The 19,107-nt window shown below is 67.7% G+C and overlaps 1 protein-coding gene across 4 annotated transcripts; it reads left to right on the top strand.

The window, feature by feature from the left end:
* Positions 1-741: 741 nt before the first annotated feature.
* Positions 742-18,370, top strand: RAB11FIP5 (RAB11 family interacting protein 5). Of its 4 annotated transcripts, XM_056814075.1 has the most exons (5): positions 742-1,349; positions 6,365-6,792; positions 7,509-8,100; positions 16,759-16,945; positions 17,035-18,370. In XM_056814075.1, exons 1-5 carry the CDS (start codon positions 937-939, stop codon positions 17,248-17,250), a joined length of 1,836 nt encoding a protein of 611 aa, XP_056670053.1. In that variant the 5' UTR covers positions 742-936; the 3' UTR covers positions 17,251-18,370. The 4 variants fall into 4 exon arrangements, with proteins under 4 accessions (XP_056670053.1, XP_056670051.1, XP_056670050.1 ...); XM_056814073.1 differs by lacking the exons at positions 16,759-16,945; positions 17,035-18,370 and adding an exon at positions 13,775-14,691; XM_056814072.1 differs by lacking the exons at positions 16,759-16,945; positions 17,035-18,370 and adding an exon at positions 13,520-14,691.
* The last annotated feature ends 737 nt before the right edge of the window (positions 18,371-19,107 follow it).

Genomic DNA, 19,107 nt, shown 5'->3' with positions numbered 1-19,107 from the left:
TCCCCCCCCCCCCCCAAAGGGACCCCCCTGCCCATAGATGGTGGTACAGGCCAAATGGGCAGCCAAAGACCCTGAGTGTGGCCGGTAGTTCAGGCCACGTTCGGTGTGCCAACTGCAGCGAGCCAGGCCGGCCCTGGGCTCACTTGGGCCGCCAGGAGCTCCAGGGGAGCTCGGCGCCGCCCCCGCAGCCCACCTCCTCGTTGGACGTTGGAGGAAACTGAGGCCAAGGAGTTTAGCAGCCCCAGAAGGGGAGGGGGCCAAGGAACGACTGTGGACAGCCGGAAGGGCTCCCCGTGAAGCCTGGGGGCGGGGCAGGCTCTAGGAAGCCCCCAAGGGCAGGGCCAAAGCCCCGGAGGGAAGGGGGGGGAGGGGGCGGAGAGGAGGAGAGATGGGGAGGCGATGGGGAAGGGAGAGAAGGGGAGGAGGGGAGGGGAGCCTCAGGGCAGGAATGGGGAAGGGAAGAAGAGGCGGGGAGGAGGGAGGGGAGGGGAAGGGCAGGTGAGGGAAGCCCAGCGGGTGGGGGCGGGGCAAGCCGGGCCGAAGACGCGGAGGAGGTGCTCGTCCCTGACCCCGCCCTCCCTGCTCCGCACTGCAGCGCTCCGCAGTCAGTCCCGGCCCCGTCAGACCCCGCCCCCGGACTCGCCGTCCCCGCCCCCGCCCGGGCCGACGGGCTCTGCAGCCGCCCAGCGAACGGCGGGCGCGTGGCCGGGGGCGGGGCCGTAGCCGCAGGGGGCGGGGCCGGCGGTGACGTCAGCTCGGGCTCGCGGCCGGCCGGCGCGCCCCTCAGGAGCGGAGAGCCGAAGGGGGGAGCGGAGGGTGACTAGGTCGGGCCCGGACGCTTTTGCTGCCGCCGCCGCCGCCGCCGCCGCCGGGGCCCCGCCACAGGGGCCGCGCCTGCCGAGGCCCGGGCCGGCTCGCTTGCTCGGGTGGGCGGCCATGGAGCCCCCCGGGGGTGGCCCGGCGCGCTGGCTGCCCACGCACGTCCAGGTGACCGTCCTCCAGGCCCGCGGGCTGCGGGGCAAAGGCACGGGGGGCAGCAGCACGAGCGACGCGTACACCGTGATCCAGGTGGGGCGCGAGAAGTACAGCACCTCGGTGGTGGAGAAGAGCACGGGCTGCCCCGAGTGGCGCGAGGAGTGCGTCTTCGAGCTGGCCCCCGGGGCGCTGGACGGGCTGCTGAGGGCGCAGGACGCCGAGGCCCCCGACGTGCCGGGCCCGGGGCCCGAGCCCGCCTGCCTGCTCGTGCTCACCGCCATGCACCGCTCGCTCATCGGCATCGACAAGTTCTTGGGCCAGGCCACCGTGCCCCTGGACCAGGTCTTCCGCCAGGGCCGCGCCCAGCACACGCAGTGAGTGCCGGGCGGGGGGCCGCGCCGCGGGGGGCCGGGCCGCCACCCCCTTGGAGGAGGGGCCGAGAGCGCGCTTTGCGATCGCGACTCTTACATGATTAGTGTTACTGTGTCTGTGACTGAGGTCCCCGGGGGCCCGACGGAGAGCTGGGGGCGGGGCGGAGGCGGATGGAGGCTGACTCCCTTCTTGTTCGAGTTCGGCCAGCTCCATAACTTGCTGGTGTTTCCGCAGCCAGAGATAGCATATAGACTTTGTAGGGGCAGAACGAGACAGGATTGGAACCCAGGACTTCTGGACTCCCTCTTCACTAGGCCTCTTGATCTCTTCTCCCTGGGCCCGGGTGGGGAGTGGCCCAAGTACTAACAACCCAGATTAGGTCACTGAGACCCTGAGGCTGGGACTCCGCCCTTTAGAATGCCACCTCCTCCAGGAAGTCTGCCTTGATCCCCCCCCCCCCCAACCGCTCTGCACCTCTCTTAGCTGCCTTCTTTCCTCGGAATGTAGCCTCGGGCAGGCCTCGGTGTGCCCTGGCCGGGAACCTTGCTCCACCCCGGCTGCGAAGCCAATGTTTTTGTTGGCTCGGATGGACTGGCCCGGGGCAGGATTCGAACCCAGGGTCCATGGGGATGGGTGAGAGAATTGCAGAGGTGATTTCTCTGGGCTGGAATGAAAGGGTCCAGAGCGGCCATGGGGATGCTGTCCGATTAAAGGCTCTGGTGGGCCCGGGCGGAGGACGGTGGGAGCCCCGCAGCCACCGAGCGTGTAGGGGGAGCGGCTCTCTGGGAAGGTGGGAAGGGGCCTGGCCTACAGGCGGGGCGGGGGAGGGGCCGCCACACTGCCCCGCCCCCTCCTGGACTAGAGCTCATGTGACCTTGTGTTGCCCAGCTGGGTTGCGCCGCGGCCCCCCCCTTCTGCTCCGGGATGGGTTGGGGCTGGAACGCCCCCAGAATCTGGGGGGGGGACAGGATTCCCCCCCACCTTCCTACCCCCCAAGTCCTCATCCGCTGTTCGGTTCTGGCCTGGGGTAAGGGAGCTGGGAATCGGGGGTCTCCTGGGCCCTCGGGCTCCTTCTCCCTCCCCCAGCCCAGGTCCTCCTTGTGGGGGGCCGCAGGATCCCCCTCGGGGGTAATGAGGCCGGCAGGCATGTCCTTCGGAAGGGCTGTACCAGCGCGCGTGCCAGGGAAGGTGCCCTCATTGTTCCCATTCTTCTGATGGGGCGGCTGGAGCTGGGCCAGGAAGAGGCCCGGGCCTTCTCCCTCCCATCCCCTCCCGGGCCTGCAGGAAGCCCCGCCTTCGGGGCGCCTTCGGGGCGCCTCCTGGGCTCTGGGGGGGTCTCCAGGGGGGCTGGGAAGGCGGGGCCTCTCGACTCCCCGCCCTCGATTGGGTGTGTGAAGTGACTGGCCCAGGGTCACCCGGCCTGAAGGACGCCCCGCCCCCAGCCCCGCCCCCCGCTGCCCCATTTACGTGTGCTTTAACGGTGGCCCCACAGCGCCTCCCCTGGCGAGACAGAAGTTAGAGTAAAGCCCTGGAAAGCCGGTGCGGCCCCATGGGGGCAAGCAGGGGGGACCCTTGGGGCGCAGGGCCACAGCGCCCCTCTTCCTCCTGGGGTGCTGCGCTCCAGCCTGGCCTGGAAGGCAGCCCCCCCCCCCCCCATCCCCTCCACCCGGGCTCTCCTGGCTGGCAGCAGCGGAGGACTGAGGAACCCGGGGGAGGGGGAGGGGCCGAGGGGGGGGGAGAGGAGGGGAGTGAGCCTCCAGGCGGGTCGGAGGAAGGGAGGAGATGGGGGGGGCCCCCGGACCCCTAAGCCAGGCTGAGGCCCCCCTCCTGGGAGCCACTTCACTAGAAACCCCGCATCCTGCCCCGGGTGCCCGGCGGCTCCCGTGGGGGGATGGGGGACCCTGCGGGGACCCTGCCTCGGGATGGGGTGGTGCAGCCCCGCCCCCCACTTCCCAGCTGTGGCCCGTGACCTCGAGGCTCCCCTCCGGCTGCCCTCCAGATGTTTCCCCACTCTGTGCCCCTTCTATCCCCCCTGCTCTGTGTCCCCTCCATGCCCCCCACTCTGTGCCTCTTCTATCCCCCCCGCTCCGTGCCCCTTCTATCCCCCCGTTCTGTGTGTCCCCTCCATGCCCCCCGCTCTGTGCCCCTTCTATCCCCCCCGCTCTGGGTGCCCCCTCCATGCCCCCCGCTCTGTGCCCCCTCCATGCCTCCTATTCTGTGTGCCCCTCTCCATGTCCCCCACTCTGTGCCCCTTCTATCCCCCCCGCTCTGGGTGCCCCTCTCCATGTCCCCCACTCTGTGCCCCTTCTATCCCCCCCCCCCCCGCTCTGGGTGCCTCCTCCATGCCCCCCACTCTGTGCCCCTTCTATCCCCCCCGCTCTGGGTGCCCCCTCCATGCCCCCCACTCTGTGCCCCTTCTATCCCCCCCGCTCTGGGTGCCCCCTCCATGCCCCCCGCTCTGTGCCCCTTCTATCCCCCCCGCTCTGGGTGCCCCCTCCATGCCCCCCGCTCTGTGCCCCTTCTATCCCCCCCGCTCTGGGTGCCCCCTCCATGCCCCCCACTCTGTGCCCCTTCTATCCCCCCCGCTCTGGGTGCCCCCTCCATGCCCCCCGCTCTGTGCCCCTTCTATCCCCCCCCCGCTCTGTGCCCCCTCCATGCCTCCTTCATGCCTCCCATTCTGTGTGCCCCTCTCTGTGCCCCCTGCTCTGTGTGCCCCCTCCATGCCCCCCACTCTGTGCCCCTTCTATCTCCCCACTCTGTGCCCCTTCTATCCCCCCCGCTCTGTGCCCCCTCCATGCCTCCTTCATGCCTCCCATTCTGTGTGCCCCTCTCTGTGCCCCCTGCTCTGTGTGCCCCCTCCATGCCCCCCACTCTGTGCCCCTTCTATCTCCCCACTCTGTGCCCCTTCTATCCCCCCCCGCTCTGTGCCCCCTCCATGCCTCCCATTCTGTGTGCCCCTCTCTGTGCCCCCTGCTCTGTGTGCCCCCTCCATGCCCCCCACTCTGTGCCCCTTCTATCTCCCCACTCTGTGCCCCTTCTATCCCCCCCGCTCTGTGCCCCCTCCATGCCTCCCATTCTGTGTGCCCCTCTCTGTGCCCCCTGCTCTGTGTGCCCCCGCTGGCATGGTCTGCCTGTTCCAGGGGACACTGGCCAGGGCGAGGCCTGGTGGGGGTAATGGGGGGCCCTTTCTGACTCCCAGAAGAGGGGCACCACAGGGCTGTCAGATGGAGGGGCACTGCACAGGGTCTTCCACAGGCTTCCCCAGCAATGCCATGCCTCAGTTTCCCCTTGTGTAAAATGGGGAGTCAGGGAGCAGGTGCACCCTGGGTGGGTCCCTTAGCCTCAGTTTCTTCCTCTGTAGGGGGAATGGGGTGGTCGTGAGGGGAAGGGGGCTCCTCTCTGTGCCAGCCTGGCACGGGTTGGGCTCCTCCAAGGCACTCGGGTGCCAGGCCTGCCCTCGGGCCGAGGGAATCATTTCCGAGGCATCTGGGCTGAGCCCTTCCCCCGGGCCGGAGCTGCTCTCCCTGGGCGGGGGTGGGGCCGCGGCCGTTGGTGGCAGTTGGGCGGCTGTTGCTGGGACGAGGCAGGCCTGTCCCAGCCGGGGCTCAGTGGCTTTGGGGTCCCCCCGGATCCCCCAGGCTCTCGAGGGTCCCCTGCCCGCCCCCACCTGGCACCAGCCTTCTGAGCGGCCGTTGGGTGGCCGTCGGGGCATGGCCAGCCCCTTCCCCACGCCAGGCCGGGACGTGTCGGGGCCACTGAGGCACAGAGGGGGGAGCGGCGTCTCGCCGAAGCGGCCATGGAGGAGCGAGTTCGAAACCCAGAGCGGTAGGCCGGGGTGGTGTGGGGCGGCCCGAGGGGCGTCGAGCACGTGGCCGCTGGTCACTCTCGGCCTCTCTGAAAACGCCCTGGGCACACCTGGGGGAGGGTGGAGGCAGGCGCCGGGGAGGGCCTGAGGAGACAAGATGGCGGCCGGGGGTGGGCGAGGAGGCCGACAGAGGCTGGCCGGACCCGGACCCCTGCCCAGGCTGGGGGCTCTCTCCTCCCCCGCCTCTCCCCACGGCCCGGGGCCAGGCCCGAGCTTCTGTTTTCTGGCCTGCAAAGTGGGGGGCTGGAGGTTCCTGGGGGGCCCTTCTAGCTGTCGCAGCTCCGTCTCCTCATCTGTACGATGGCCTTCCCGGCTCCCAGGCCACAGCTGACCGTCTGTGGCCGGAGGAGACCCTGGCGTGGGCTCTGGCCACCCCTTGGGGGCTCGAGGGGAGCCGGGGGGTTGGGGGGGGCCAGGAGCTCCCTGTTCTCTCGCCTTAGAAACAAGGGCTTCTGGGATAGAGGATTGGATGTGGGGAGCCACAGGGCTTGTGGGCCCCCAGCGGAGCAGGAAGGAGGGGGGACAGCAAGGGGGGCGGATCCCCCCCGACTGGCCGGCTCTGTGCCTTTCGTCACCTCTCTGGGTGTCTCTTCTTTCCCCCCCTCCTCTCTGGCCCATGTGACCCCGTCTCTTCTCTCTCCTGCCCTGAGGCTCCCCCGTCCCGGGCAGAGATGGTTAGAGCTGGAGACAGGCGGGCACAGCAGGGGCAGGATGGGGGGCACGGCGGGGGGCACGACCAGCCTGGATGGGGGCACAGTGGGGGCAGGACCTAGGGGGCACAGCGGGGGTACGGCAGGGGCAGGATGGGGGGCACAGCGGGGGTACAGCAGGGGCAGGATGGGGGGCCCAGCAGGGGCAGGATGGGGGGCACAGTGGGGGCACAGCAGGGGCAGGATGGGGGGCACAGCGGGGGTACAGCAGGGGCAGGATGGGAGGCACGGCGGGGGTACGGCAGGGGCAGGATGGGGGGCCCAGCGGGGGCAGGTTGAGGGGGCACAGTGGGGGCACGGCAGGGGCAGGATGGGGGGCACAGCGGGGGTACGGCAGGGGCAGGATGGGGGGCACAGCGGGGGCAGGTTGAGGGGGCATGGTGGGGGGCACGGCCGGGCAGGACTCGGGGGCCCCTCACTGAGCCCCCCGGCCCCCCTGCAGGTGGTACAAGCTGCACTCGAAGGCGGGCAAGAAGGAGAAGGAGCGCGGCGAGATCCAGGTGGGCGTCCAGTTCACGCGCAACCCGCTGAGCGCGAGCATGTTCGACCTCTCGGCCAAGGACAAGGCGCGCTCGCCCTTCGGCAAGCTCAAGGACAAGGTGAAGGGCAAGAAGCGCTTCGAGCTCGAGTCGGCGTCGGCCATCGTGCCCGGCTGCGCCGCCCTGGACGAGGCCGAGCTGCCCGGCAAGAAGGCCAAAGCCAAGACGTTCTTCCTGCGCAACAAGCTGCGCAAGTCGTCACTGACGCAGTCTAACACGTCGCTGGGCTCCGACAGCACCTTGTCCTCCGCCAGCGGCAGCCTCGCCTGGCCCGGCCCCGACTACCTGACGCGCTCCCCGAGCCGCCACAGCCGCCTCTCCACTGATGGCGGTGAGTGTGGGGGCCCCAGGAGAGGAGGGGGGCAGGGGGGCCCCGGGGGGAGAGAGGAGGGGGCCCCAGGAGAGGAGAGGGGCAGGGGGGCCACAGGGGGGAGAGAGGCAGGGGGCCCCAGGAGAGGAGAGGGGCAGGGGGGCCCCAGGAGAGGAGGGGGGCAGGGGGGCCGCAGGGGGGAGAGAGGCAGGGGGCCCCAGGAGAGGAGAGGGGGCAGGGGGGCCCCAGGAGAGGAGAGGGGGCAGGGGGGCCCCAGGAGAGGAGGGGGGCAGGGGGGCCACAGGGGGGAGAGAGGCAGGGGGCCCCAGGAGAGGAGAGGGGGCAGGGGGGCCCCAGGAGAGGAGAGGGGGCAGGGGGGCCCCAGGAGAGGAGGGGGGCAGGGGGGCCACAGGGGGGAGAGAGGCAGGGGGCCCCAGGAGAGGAGAGGGGGCAGGGGGGCCCCAGGAGAGGAGAGGGGCAGGGGGGCCCCGGGGGGAGAGAGGTGGGGGGGATGCTCTGTCACATAGCCTCCAGACTCAGGGACACGGCCTGCATAGCCCTGGCCCTTGCCCAGGCTCCAATAGGGGAGTTTGGGGGGGCCCCAGTCTGAAATGGGGGGATGCTATCCTTGCCCCTGTGGGCACCCAGGTCGGATCAAGGCATGGGGGGGCTATCCAGGGGGCCAGGAGGCTCCTCCCCCCGATGTGCCCCCCAGCACAGGGTCTCTCCTCTTCCAGGCAGGGACTCCGCGCCATCCCCCAAACTGCTGACCCACAAACGGGCCTACAGTGACGAGGTCAGCCAGGTGCAGGCCGGTCAGCCGCGGGCTGGTCACGATGCCGTGTCCGGGTCCTCCCTCTGCATCAACGGGAGCCACGTGTACGGCGATGAGCCGCCCGCCCCGGCCGCCCACCGGGCCTCCATCTCGGGCCCCCTCCACGGGCTCTCGCTCCGCCGGGCCGAGGAGGGGACGGGGCCCCCGGACACGGGCCCTTGGGCCAGGGGAGGCCACGGCGGCAGCGCCGAGAAGCTGGCCGCGCCGAGTGTCCGCCGAGAGGAGGCCGGAGTGGAGGCTGATGCCGGGCGGGCCGAAGGGAAGCCGGTCCAGGTGGCCGCCCCCATGGTGGTGGCCTCAGCCGAGAAGGAAGAACCAAGAAAGGAGGAGCGCAAGGCGCGCGGCGTGGGCCTCTTCCACCACCACCACCACGTGGGCCGCCGTGGCTCCTTCGGGGAGAAGATGGGCCCCAGCCTGGGCGCCTCCCCCGACGACAGAGGCCGCAGTGGCTGGTTCGGCTCCCGGGAAGCTAAGGAGCACCCACAGAAGCCCAGGTGAGGGAGGCCAGACCAGAGGCTCAGGGAGCTCCCATGGTCCCCCTGGGGCAGCTCCATGCCGCAGAGGCTCGGGCAGGGGAGGCTCAGCGGGGGAGGCTCAGGCAGGGAAGACTCGGGCAGGGGAGGCTCAGCGGGGGAGGCTCAGGCAGGAGGCAGCCGTGTCTCCTGGAGCCAGACAGCTGCCCCTGATGTTCAGATTTGGGCCTTGTGGTCTGGGCGGTGGCTGGCCCTGTTGCTCCTGCCTGGTGATGGCGGGCACGTGGCTGCCCTTCCCTGGCAGGCCTCGGAGTGCTTCTGTGAATTGGGGGCGACTCTAGCTGGTGCCCGGCAGGGAGGCTTCTGGGATGTGCCTGGGGCTCCGCTAGCTGGGGGCCGCCGTGACCCCTGTGCCGTCCACTCCCGGCCTGGGCCGCCCTGTGTCCTCACTCCTGGCCTGGGATCCAGCCTGGGTCTCGGGTGCGAGGTGGTCCCAGCCTCTGCTTCTCTGCTCTGGGCACGCCCTTCCCACCCCGGCTGCTTGGCCTGGCTCCCGGCACCATGTGTGCGTGTGCGTGTGTGTGTGTGTGTGTGAGAGCATGTTGGGGAGGCAGCTCAGAGGCCAGCCCGGAGGAGAAGGCGGGGAGGAGGGTCATCAGGGGTTGGACAAAGGGTTTGTGCTGGTCTTGAGGCCGCTGCGGGGGGATGCAGGGGAGGCTCGGGGTACCCTCCCGGGGGGCGCCCGTTCCTCGGGCAGCCTCTGGGCACGCAGAGACCCCTCTGTGCTGGGCGCCAAGTACGCCAGGGTTTCTGAGGCCAGGAGGGGACGTTTCGGGCCGAGGGCCATCTGGGGTGCAGAGGCGGGTATTGGGGGAATTGTGGGGTGCCATGGACTGGGGCCAGGCGCCAAAGGGAGTTCTGACTGCCGGACTTAGGGGGAGCCAAGGGGCAGGATTCAGCCGGCACAGCCTTTGGGGAGGCCTGCGGGGGGACTTGCCCGGCCTCCTCCCCAATCCAGCCTCCAGACCAGCCGGCCGCCCATCTCCCGGCAATAGGAGGCAGGGGGATGGCCAGGATGACCTCACTGGGGCGCCCCACCTCAGCCTGCAGCTACCTCCTTGGGGAGCCCTCCAGGGGCTCTTTGTGTGCCTGCGCTCTGCCTGCCCTCCTCACCCCCATCCTGACCGGGTGCCCCGCAGAGCTTGGGGGGCTGGCAAAGTGGAACAAAAGTTGTGGAGGAGCCCTCCCGTTCCCCTCCCCCTCCCCTTCCCTCCCTTCCCTCTCCCCTCCTCTTCTTCCCTCCTTTCCCCTCCCCCTCCCTTTCCTTTTCTCCTCCCCTCCCCCAGAAGCCTCAGGGAGAGGGAGGGAGGCCGCCAGGGCCCAGCAGTGGGCTGTTCTTCAGGGTGGGCAGACAGGGACTGGAAGGCGGGCAGAGGTGAGCACTGAGCCTCCGCAGGGCCGCTTCTGAACAGAACTTCCCAGAGCTGCAAGGCTAGGAAGCCCTAAATCTGGATTTGAACTCGGGTCTCCCGTCGGTCTCCTAGTCCTGTGCTCTTTCCGGTCTCCCCTGCTTGGCCCCCGGCCGGGGAGCCAGAAGAAAGTGGGAGGAGAGAAGCATCCTGGAGCCCCCCCAGGCTCTGTGTGGGACCCGGGAAGGGAGGCGGCGGAGGAAGAAGCGGCCTCACACAGGATGATGTGGGCCAGGGAAGAGGCCCCGACCCCGCCGGGCCTCCCTCGTCTTCCCTCCCACCCCACCCCCCCCCGGAGATCTGTGAGCACGTGACCCGAGAGGAGGCCGCGGGGCCCAGACAGGTTGCTCAGCCTCTGCCAGAGCGAAAGTTGTGGCGGCCTCCAAGGGCAGCAGAGAAGGGAGGCTCTCACCCCAGGGCCACCTGCTTGGGGCTCCATCCTGGGCCTTGAGCTGGGCGGAGGGGCGCCCACCTCACAGGAGGGACAGCCCGAGATCTTAAGTCTGGAAGTCCCAGTTTGAGTCCTGCCTTTGCATCTCCCCAATGCCTTCACAGGCTTCCCTTCGGCTCTCTGAACCCCCAGTGCCCACCCCGGTAAAAGGCTGAGCCTGGCGCCGGTCAGTGTGCTGGCCGTCCAGCTGACTGGATTCAGGCAGCCACGCGCCACCTCTGGGGGCTCCTCGGGGATGGCGGGGGCTGAGGAAATCACCGAAGGCGGCTTCTTAGCTAGGCAGAGGGGTGGCCCTTCGGGAGTGGAACCTGGGGCTGCCTCGCCGCTCTGCCCCCTGGTCACAGCCACCCTCTGGCCCCGCCACAGGCCCCTCCCCAACCAAAGCCACCCCCCCACCGCGGCCAGGGGGTGCTCGGCCCGGATGAAGCCAGACGTCCTGACTCCGTGACACCTACCCGGCTTTCAGCCCTTGGCAGAGACGGCCTCGAGTGCCCCTCTGATGCCCGTCCCGAGTGGAGGGACTGTCCCTGGCCCTCCCGGCCCGGTTTACTGGTCCATTCTGTGCCTGGGCTCTGACCCTGCCCTGCCCAGCTTTGAGAACCCCTGGGCCAGCCGGGGTACTGCTTTGGGGGCCAAGACGGTCTCTGCGGGGGACAGAGGGTCTGTCTGTGTGTGTGCGCGGGTGTCTGTGAAGGTGTCTGCATGTCTGTGTGTCTGTGTGCGGGTGTCTGTGTGTGTGCGCAGGTGTCTGTGCAGGTGTCTACGAGTATGTGTGTGTCTCTGTGTGCAGGTGTCTGTGTGTGTGCGGGTGTCTGTGTGTGCCTGTGTCTCTGTGCAGGTGTCTGTGTGTGTGTGTGTGTGTGTGCGGATGTCGTGTGTGTGTGTGTGTGCGGGTGTCTGTGTCTACAGGTGTCTTATGTGTCTCTGTGTATGTCTGTGCAGGTGTCTGTGTGTGTCTGTGTGTCTGTGTGTGTCCGTGCAGGTGTCTGGGTCTGTGTGTCTGCGTGGGTGTCTTGTGTGTGTGTGTGTCTGTGCAGGTGTCTGTGTGTGTGTGTGTGTGTCTGTGGGTGTCTGTGAGGGTGTCTTATGTGTCTGTGTGTGTCTGTGCGGGTGTCTGTGTATGTCTCTGTGTGTGTCTGTGCGGGTGTGTGTCTGTGGGTGTCTGCGGGTGTCTGTGCAGGTGTCTGTGTCTGTGTGTGTCTGTGTCTATGCAGGTGTCTGTGTGTGTCTGCGGGTGTCTGTGTGTGTCTGTCTGCAGGTGTCTGTGTGTGTCTGTGTCTGTGCAGGTGTCTGTGTGTCTGTGTCTGTCTGCAGGTGTCTGTGTGGGTGTCTTATATGCATCTGTGTGTGCGGGTGTCTGTGTCTGCGCAGGTGTCTGTGTGTGTCTGTGCAGGTGTCTTATGTGTCTCTGTGTGTGTCTGTGCAGGAGTGTGTGTCTGCAGGTGTGTGTGTCTGTGTGTGTCTGTGCAGGTGTCTGTGGGTGTCTGTGCGGGTGTCTTGTGTGTCTGTGTGTCTGTGTAGGTGTCTGTGTGTGTCTGCGGGTGTCTTATGTGTCTCTGTGTGTGTCTGTGCAGGTGTCTGTGTCTGTGTGGGTGTCTTATGTGTGTGTTTGTGTCTGTGGGTGTCTGCGGGTTTCTGATGTGTCTCTGTGTGTGTCTGTGCAGGTGTCTGTGTCTGTGCGGGTGTCTGTGTGTGTCTGCGGGTGTCTGAGTCTGTGTGTGTCTGTGTATGTCTCTGTGGGTGTCTGTGTGGGTGTCTGTGTGTGTCTGTGCAGGTGTCTGTGTCTGTGCAGGTGTCTGTGTGTGTCTGCGGGTGTCTGAGTCTGTGTGTGTCTGTGCGGGTGTCTGTGTATGTCTCTGTGTGTGTCTGTGCAGGTGTCGGTGTGTGTCTGTGCAGGTGTCTGTGTGTCTGTGTGGGTGTCTTATGTGTCTGTGCAGGTGTCTGTGTGTGTGTCTGTGTGTGTCTGTGAGGGTGTCTTATGTGTCTCTGTGTCTGCAGGTGTCTGTCTGTGCAGGTGTCTGCGGGTGTCTGATGTGTCTCTGTGTGTGTCTGTGCAGGTGTCTGTGTGTGTGTGCGGGTGTCTGTGTGTGCAGGTGTTGGTGTCTGTGGGTGTCTGTGTCTGTGCAGTTGTCTGTGTGTGTCTGCGGGTGTCTGCAGGTTTCTGTGTCTGCGGGTGTCTGTGTGCGGGTGTCTGTGTCTCTGTGCAGGTGTCTGTGTGTCTGTGGGTGTCTGTGGGGGTGTCTGTGGGTGTGTGTGCAAGTGTCTGTCTGCAGGTGTCTGTGCGGGTGTCTTATGTGTGTCTGTGTGTGGGTGTCTGCGCAGGTGTCTATGCAGGTGTCTTATGTGTCTCTGTGTGTCTGCAGGTGTCTGTGTCTGTGCAGGTGTCTGGGTGTCTTATGTGTCTCTGTGTGTCTGTGTAGGTGTGTGGGTGTCTGCAGGTGTCTTATGTGTCTCTGTGTGTCTGTGGGTGTCTGTGCAGGTGTCTGTGGGTATCTGTGCAGGTGTCTGTGTGGGTGTCATATGTGTCTGTGGGTGTCTGTGCAGGTGTCTGTGTGTGTGTGTCTGTGGATGTCTGTGAGGGTGTCTTATGTGTCTCTGTGTGTGTCTGCAGGTGTCTGTGTCTGTGCAGGTGTCTGTGGGTGTCTGATGTGTCTCTGTGGGTGTCTGTGCAGGTGTCTGTGTGTGTCTGTGCAGGTGTCTTATGTGTCTGTGCAGGTGTCTGTGTGTCTGTGTCTGTGTGTCTGTGCAGGTGTCTGTGTATGTCTCTGTGTGTGTCTGTGCGGGTGTCTGTCTGTGTGGGTGTCTGTCTGTGTGTGTCTGTGCAGTTGTCTGTGGGTGTCTGCGGGTGTTTGTGTATGCGGGTGTCGGTGTCTGCGTCTGTGTGGGTGTCTGCGGGTGTCTGTGTGTGTCTGTGTCTGTGCAGGTGTCTGTGTGTCTGCTGGTGTCTGTGTGTGCGGGTGTCGGTGTCTGTGGGTGTCTGTGCAGTTGTCTGTGGGTGTCTGCGGATGTCTGTGTATGCGGGTGTCGGTGTCTGTGTCTGTGGGTGTCTGTGTGGGTGTCTGCGGGTGTCTGTGTGTGTCGGTGTCTGTGCAGGTGTCTGTGTGTCTGCTGGTGTCTGTGTGTGCGGGTGTCGGTGTCTGTGCAGGTGTCTGTGCGGGTGTCTTATGTGTCTCTGTGTGTGTCTGTGCAGGTGTACGTGCGTGTGTGTCTGTCTGGGTGTCTGGGGATGTGGGTGTTTGTCTGGGTGTCTGTCTGTCTGTGTGCTATCTGTGTGTCTATGTGGATGCCTGTCTGTGTGTCTGTCTAGGGGTGGTGTGGGTGCTCTGTGCCGTGGGGGCTACCCCTCCCCCTTGGGGGCGCCGCCTCACTCCCAGGCTGGCACTCTGGGTTTCAGTGGGCTGCGTGTCCTAGAGGCGTGGGGGCACACGTGTGTGCTTGGGGGTCTGTGTGCTTGTGCACGTGTGTGTCCGCAGCGGGACCGGACTCTAACCAGGGGGCCCCCGGTTTTGTCTCCTTCCAGCCTGGACGTGTCTCCTCAGGTAGAACCGGGCCCAGCCGTGCCTGCGCCGCCGCCTCCTCCGGGCAGCCCCCCCTGCTCTCCCCCTGCTCCTCGCATGCTAAGCGCTAACCCGGCCCCCGCTGCTGCGCCCCCCGCTCCCCGCGGCCTGGGCGCCACCAACCCGTTCCTCCCCTCCCTGCAGAGCAACCCCTTCTTTGAGGAGCTGCTGGCCGACACGGCCCTCAAGCACACTTCACCTGCTCGCTCTCTCCCCAGCGGCTCGCTGGCGGCGGCCCTGCCGCCCTGGGACGACGCCTTCGACGCCTTGGCCGTGACTGCCGGCCGGCCGCCCCCCCATGCCGGGGGCTCGGCCTGGGCTGCGGAGCCGGCACCCTCGGGGGGCCCCCGGACGCCGGAGGGTCCGGAAGATCCCAGAGGAAGGGGTGGCGGCCCAGCGCCGGACCTCGAGGCGGCCGGAGCCCGGAGTCCCGACGGCGGCCGGAGTGGGGCTTTGGCCGGCCCGGCGTCCCCCGTGGCCCGAGGACCCGGCCCTTCCTCGTCAGCCAGCTGGCACTGCCCGAGCTGGGACCCCGAAGCGGGGGAGACCCTGTTGTGGGGTCCCGCCCCTCCCAGTCCCCCGAGAAGAGCAAGCCGCGGGCAGGGGGGGGTCGCCTGGTCCGGGCCCGTCCGAGGAGCCGGAAGGAGGGCCTGGGGGCGCGCGCGGCTGCTCTTCCACGCAGGCGGACGTCATCACCGACATCTGGTTGTCCGAGATGGTCAGTGGCGCCCCCGGGCCCGAGAGCCCCCCGCCCATCCCGAGGAGAAACTGGGAGCGAGAAGGGAGCCTTTGGGGGGCTCCAGAAGCCGCTCCCCCCCTCGAGCCGCCGGACTCCCTGGGGTCGGACCTTCCAGGAGGAGTGGCGCCGCTCCCCGAGGAGCTGCGGCCTGGGAGCCCCCCGCCCAAGCCTCCCCGCCTCTTCACACCCTCCAATTCTCAGAGTGAAGACCAAGAAGCGAGCCCGGGGGAGCCCCAAGCGCGCCCCGAAGATGCCTTCCTGAGCCTCCTGGACCTCGGCCGCTGGGAGGAGATGCTGACGCCGGGGACGGAGTCGGGCCTTGAAAAGCCGGACGTGCGTCCCTCCGAGGGCCGGCCGGACCAGTGTGCCGCCGAGGGGACCTCCGGCCCCCTGCTGGCCCCCCCAGATGAGCCGGGCACCCCCTCGGCCCCCCGTTTGGAGCAAGATCCTCTCCGGGCTCGGGACGAGGACGACGCGGGCAGCTTCTCCTCACCGCGCCAGAGTCCGGCCTCCACCTGCCTCCCTGCCCTGCTGGCCGCCGGGGAGGACGCGGCTCGGGAGCCAGCCAGCCCAGGCCGCGGGGCCCCCCCCCCACCCCTCCCTCGCTCCTCCCCTCCCCTCCTGCCCGGCCACTAACGGGAACGGGAAGGCCGGCCAAGAGGCCCCCTCTGTGCATGGAAGCCGGCCCCTCCCCCGCTCTACCCCAGACTCCCCCGAAACCCGGGAGCTCCCCTCGCCCATTGAGGGGGGGGCCGAGACCCCTCCCACCCCGCTTGCGCTTCTGCCCCTGGAGACACGACCAGCTGAGGAGCGTCCGAGCCAGCGTGGCGCCAGGTGAGGGCCCCGCACCCCTGGGGGGCACGGGGGGCAGCGCCGGCAGAGGCCAGGCTCTGGGGACGGCTGAGACCCCCCGACACTGGCTTTCTGGGGGGCTCCTCGGGCCCCGCCGGGGGGGAAATGGCTGGGGGTTTGGGGGTCTGTTTTAGACCCTTTGGAGGGTCCCCCTAACAGAGCCATGACGGGGCTGCATCCCTTCCTTCCCTTCTCTGGGCCCAGCCTCCCCCATACTTAAAAGGGGGGTGCTGTGAGAAGGAGCACCCCAGGGGCAGGACAGAGCAGCCAGGAAGGGTCTGTGGGCCTGACCACAGAAAGGAGGGGTGGGATGGAGGTGGGCTGCCCCGGCTGGTGACTCGTGCAGACCTGGAAGCAGGTGCTGGGCTTCCACCTGTCCTCCCCTCCCCCTCCCCCTGCCTGGAGGGGTTAGGTGACTTGTCCAGGGTCACGCAGCCGGGAGGGAACCCCCTGCCCTTAGACACTGACCTGGGGGGGAGGGGGGGCAGCCTGGCCCTCTGGTGATTGTCCGATCCCTCAGCTGGGCTGTTTGGGGGAGCGCACGGCCTCTGCCATTTTAGTTGGGCCATGGGGGAGGGGAGATGGCAGCAGGATCTGCCCTTCCAGTGCGGCGGGGCTCTTCCCCCTCTCCCGCCGGCCTCCCTGGGTGGGTGGGGGAACAGACAGGAAGCGGGGCTGATTTTTAGTTTTTATTCCCCCCCCCCCCCCGCGTCCGCCCCGAGTCAGGCCGTAGAGCGGCGAGGGCGGGGCACGGGGGTCCCCCAGCCCGGCGCCGATGGACAAGAGACTCGTCCAAGGCCTTCGGGCTCCCCAACGCCTTCTGCCTGCACGGCTGCCGTTCCGGCTTCGGCCACTGGGTGGCGCCTCTGGGCTGCGCGCTCTGCTCTCGCCTCGGCCGCCCTCTCTTGGGCTCTGTTTGCTCCTCTGTCCAATGGGGCTGAGGGGAACCAGCCGCCATCCCCTCCCCCACCCTGCGGGCCTCAGACCCCCTGCTGAGAAGGCAGGGATGAGGATGGCCGGGAGGGACAGCCTGGAGCTCTTCCTGCCGCCCCTCCTCCTCCTCGGAGGCTCCCTGGGCTGGGGGGGTCACTCCGGGGCATGGCCGGCCGATTGGGGGGGCCCAGGCTCAGCGCGGCCTGGCATTTGGGCCTCGGGGGTCCGCTCTTGGGTGCTCCTGCGCCTGGGGAGGGGCCGGGCTGGCCTTCCAGGGCCCAGGGGGGCTTCCTGGAGGAGGCGGGATTTCCGCTGGGCCTGCAGGGAGACCAGGAGGAAGTGACCCTGAGTCTGTCTGGCCATCATCCTGGAGGCCTTGAATGCCAAAAGGAAGATGGTGCTGTTGCTCCTGGAGGTCACTGGGGTGGGGGAGGGGGTCAGCCCCACACTTCAGGGGGTACTTTGCAGCCTAATGGCCGGAGGACCCCCCTAGAGCCCTGGCCTGGGCAGGTTGAGGGGGGCATATGTGTGTCCTGGGCCGGAGCCAGACTTGGGGTCCCCTCCTCCCCTTTTTCTTCTAACCCCCCCTTCTGCCTTCTTAGAATGGAGGCCGAGGAGGGTCCGAGGCCGGCTCCGGCCCGGCTCTCTGTCCGGCCTCTGACCCCCCCCTCTCCACAGCCCCCACCCCGTGAAGCCCCTCAGCACGGCCCCCCCCGAAGCAGCCGCAGACAAGAAGCCGCCACGCTCCGGCCTCAGCTCGGCCCTGACCAGCGGTCTGGAGAAACTCAAGACGGTCACGTCCGGCGGCGTCCAGCCCGCGGCCCCCCAGGCCGACCACCCGGCCGAGTCCAAGGGGAAGCTGAAGGTGAGCCGCCGGCCGGGGGGGGGGGAGGGGGTGGGGGGGCCCATCGGGCAGCCGCTCAGTGAGCGCCGCGCCTCGCTCTGCCCCGCCAGGACCCCTCGCAGCCCCCCGACCAGGCGGCCAAGTACTACCACCTGACCCACGACGAGCTGATCGCCCTCCTGACGCAGCGCGAGCGCGAGCTGAGCCGCCGCGACGAGCACGTGCACGAGCTGGAGAGCTACATCGACCAGCTGCTGGTGCGCATCATGGACACGTCGCCCACCCTGCTGCAGATCCCCGCCGGGCCCCGGGGGCGCCCCAAGTGAGCCGCCCCGCACGCGCGCACGCGCACACACGGCACACGCACAGACACATGCACACACGGCACACACGGCACACACGCAGACACATGCACACACGCACACACGCAGACACATGCACACACGCACACACGGCACACACGCACACGCAGACACGCACATACACATAGCACATGTATAGACACGCACACAGACACACACACACACAGCACATGTACAGACACGCACACGCAGACACATGCAGACACACATACACACAGCACATCACAGACACACAGACACATGCACACACACGCACATACACATAGCACATGTATAGACACACACACAGACACACGCAGACACATACACACACGCACATACACATAGCGCATGTACAGACACGCAGACACGCACACACAGACACGCATATACACACAGCACATGTACACACACGCAGACACATGCACACGCGCACACGCACATCCATGCACACGTGCCCCCCTCGGCTCTCCGGCCCCACCCCAGATGGGCGCCCCAGCGCGTGTCGGGGTGCAGGGTGGGGTTCGGGGTCCCTGCGTCCGCCCGGCCCGGCTTCCTGCCCCGGACCTGTTTGGGTTTCGCCGTTTCGAAGCTTCTCTGTCTCTGCTTTGCCGTTCACATGCCCAAACCGCGGCCGGCGCCTCCTTAGGAGAAATCATCAGGCCGGACCACGTGCCTTGGGGGGCCGCCTGTCCCGCCTCCCCCTCCACGATGGGCTTTCCCCCCCCGCCCTCCCCCGGAGGGAAGAGGGGGCGCCCCTGGCCGGGGCGGGGGGCTTTGGCTTGGGGGCCCAGGAGCCCGGAAGGAGGGTCGGGGCGCCCCCTCCCCGGCCGGCCTCCCTCGGCTCTCCTGGCCACACGGGGCCGCTGCCCTTCGGGGCGCCCCGGCCGCTGCCTTAGCTCCCGGCTGCTGCACTTTCAAAGGAAGCCTTGGTCCGGCCCGGGGGGGGGGGGGGGATGGAGACCTGGGACGCCCCCCGGCCCCTGCAGGCGCAGCGCGAGGGACCCCCAGCTTTGCTCCCCGTTTGTCCTCCTCGTCCTTCTGTTCCGAAGCTTGTTCTTTGCGTTGGAAGCACTTTACAGAGAATAAAGATTGGATTCCTCTAGGCGGGGCTCCGCGCCATTCCTGGGCTGGGGGGGCCCAGGCCTCCCTGTGGGGGGCCCCTCGGGTCCTTGACAGTCGGGGGGGTTGGGGTCCCCATTTTACGGAGGAGGAGACTGAGGCTCCCGGCTGTGGCCTTGGCCCCGGCTCCCTTTCAGGCCACACCTCTTCCCCAGTGACCCTGGGCAAGTCCTGTGTGTCCGAGGAGCAGGAAACTGGCAGATGCCCCTGAAAGCCTGCTGGGAGACCCCCCAGACGATGGCTGTAGGCGGCGCTGCTGAGCCCCAGAAATGGGAGGACCGAGCTGCCCCTGGGGCTCTCCAGGCCCCACAAAGGGCACCGCAGAGCCAGGACCGAGTGTTGGCCTTGGGCACCATCCTAGGCACAAAGGGAGGGAGGCAGCCACAAGAATGCCTGCCCTGGCCCAAAGGCACAGCCTGCCCTCTTCCCCTCGGCTCGGGCCCCCATTTGTGTCTGGGTGAGGCAGGATTTGAACGTGAGACCCTCAGCAGCTCTCCTGGGAATGTGTGGGGCGGCCTGGGTGGCCCAGAGGCTCACGGGCTCCCAGCCCTGGCTGAGGAATGCCTTTTGCCCCCCTCCCCCCCATTGGTCCCCTGAAGGCTTAGTGGCAATGGCAGGCTGCATTCATTGACCTTAGAGGGGGACATCAAAGGCGTTCATGGGGCAGCCTCTGCTTTTGCACACATAAAATGCCAGCCTGTGAGGCCCTGTCAGAGTCAT

The sequence above is a fragment of the Monodelphis domestica genome, chromosome 1, assembly GCF_027887165.1.
Source record: "Monodelphis domestica isolate mMonDom1 chromosome 1, mMonDom1.pri, whole genome shotgun sequence".
In the NCBI taxonomy this organism is placed as follows: Eukaryota; Metazoa; Chordata; class Mammalia; order Didelphimorphia; family Didelphidae; genus Monodelphis; species Monodelphis domestica.
The sequence above is the reverse complement of the archived record's forward strand: the minus strand, read 5'-3'. Positions and strand labels throughout refer to the sequence as shown.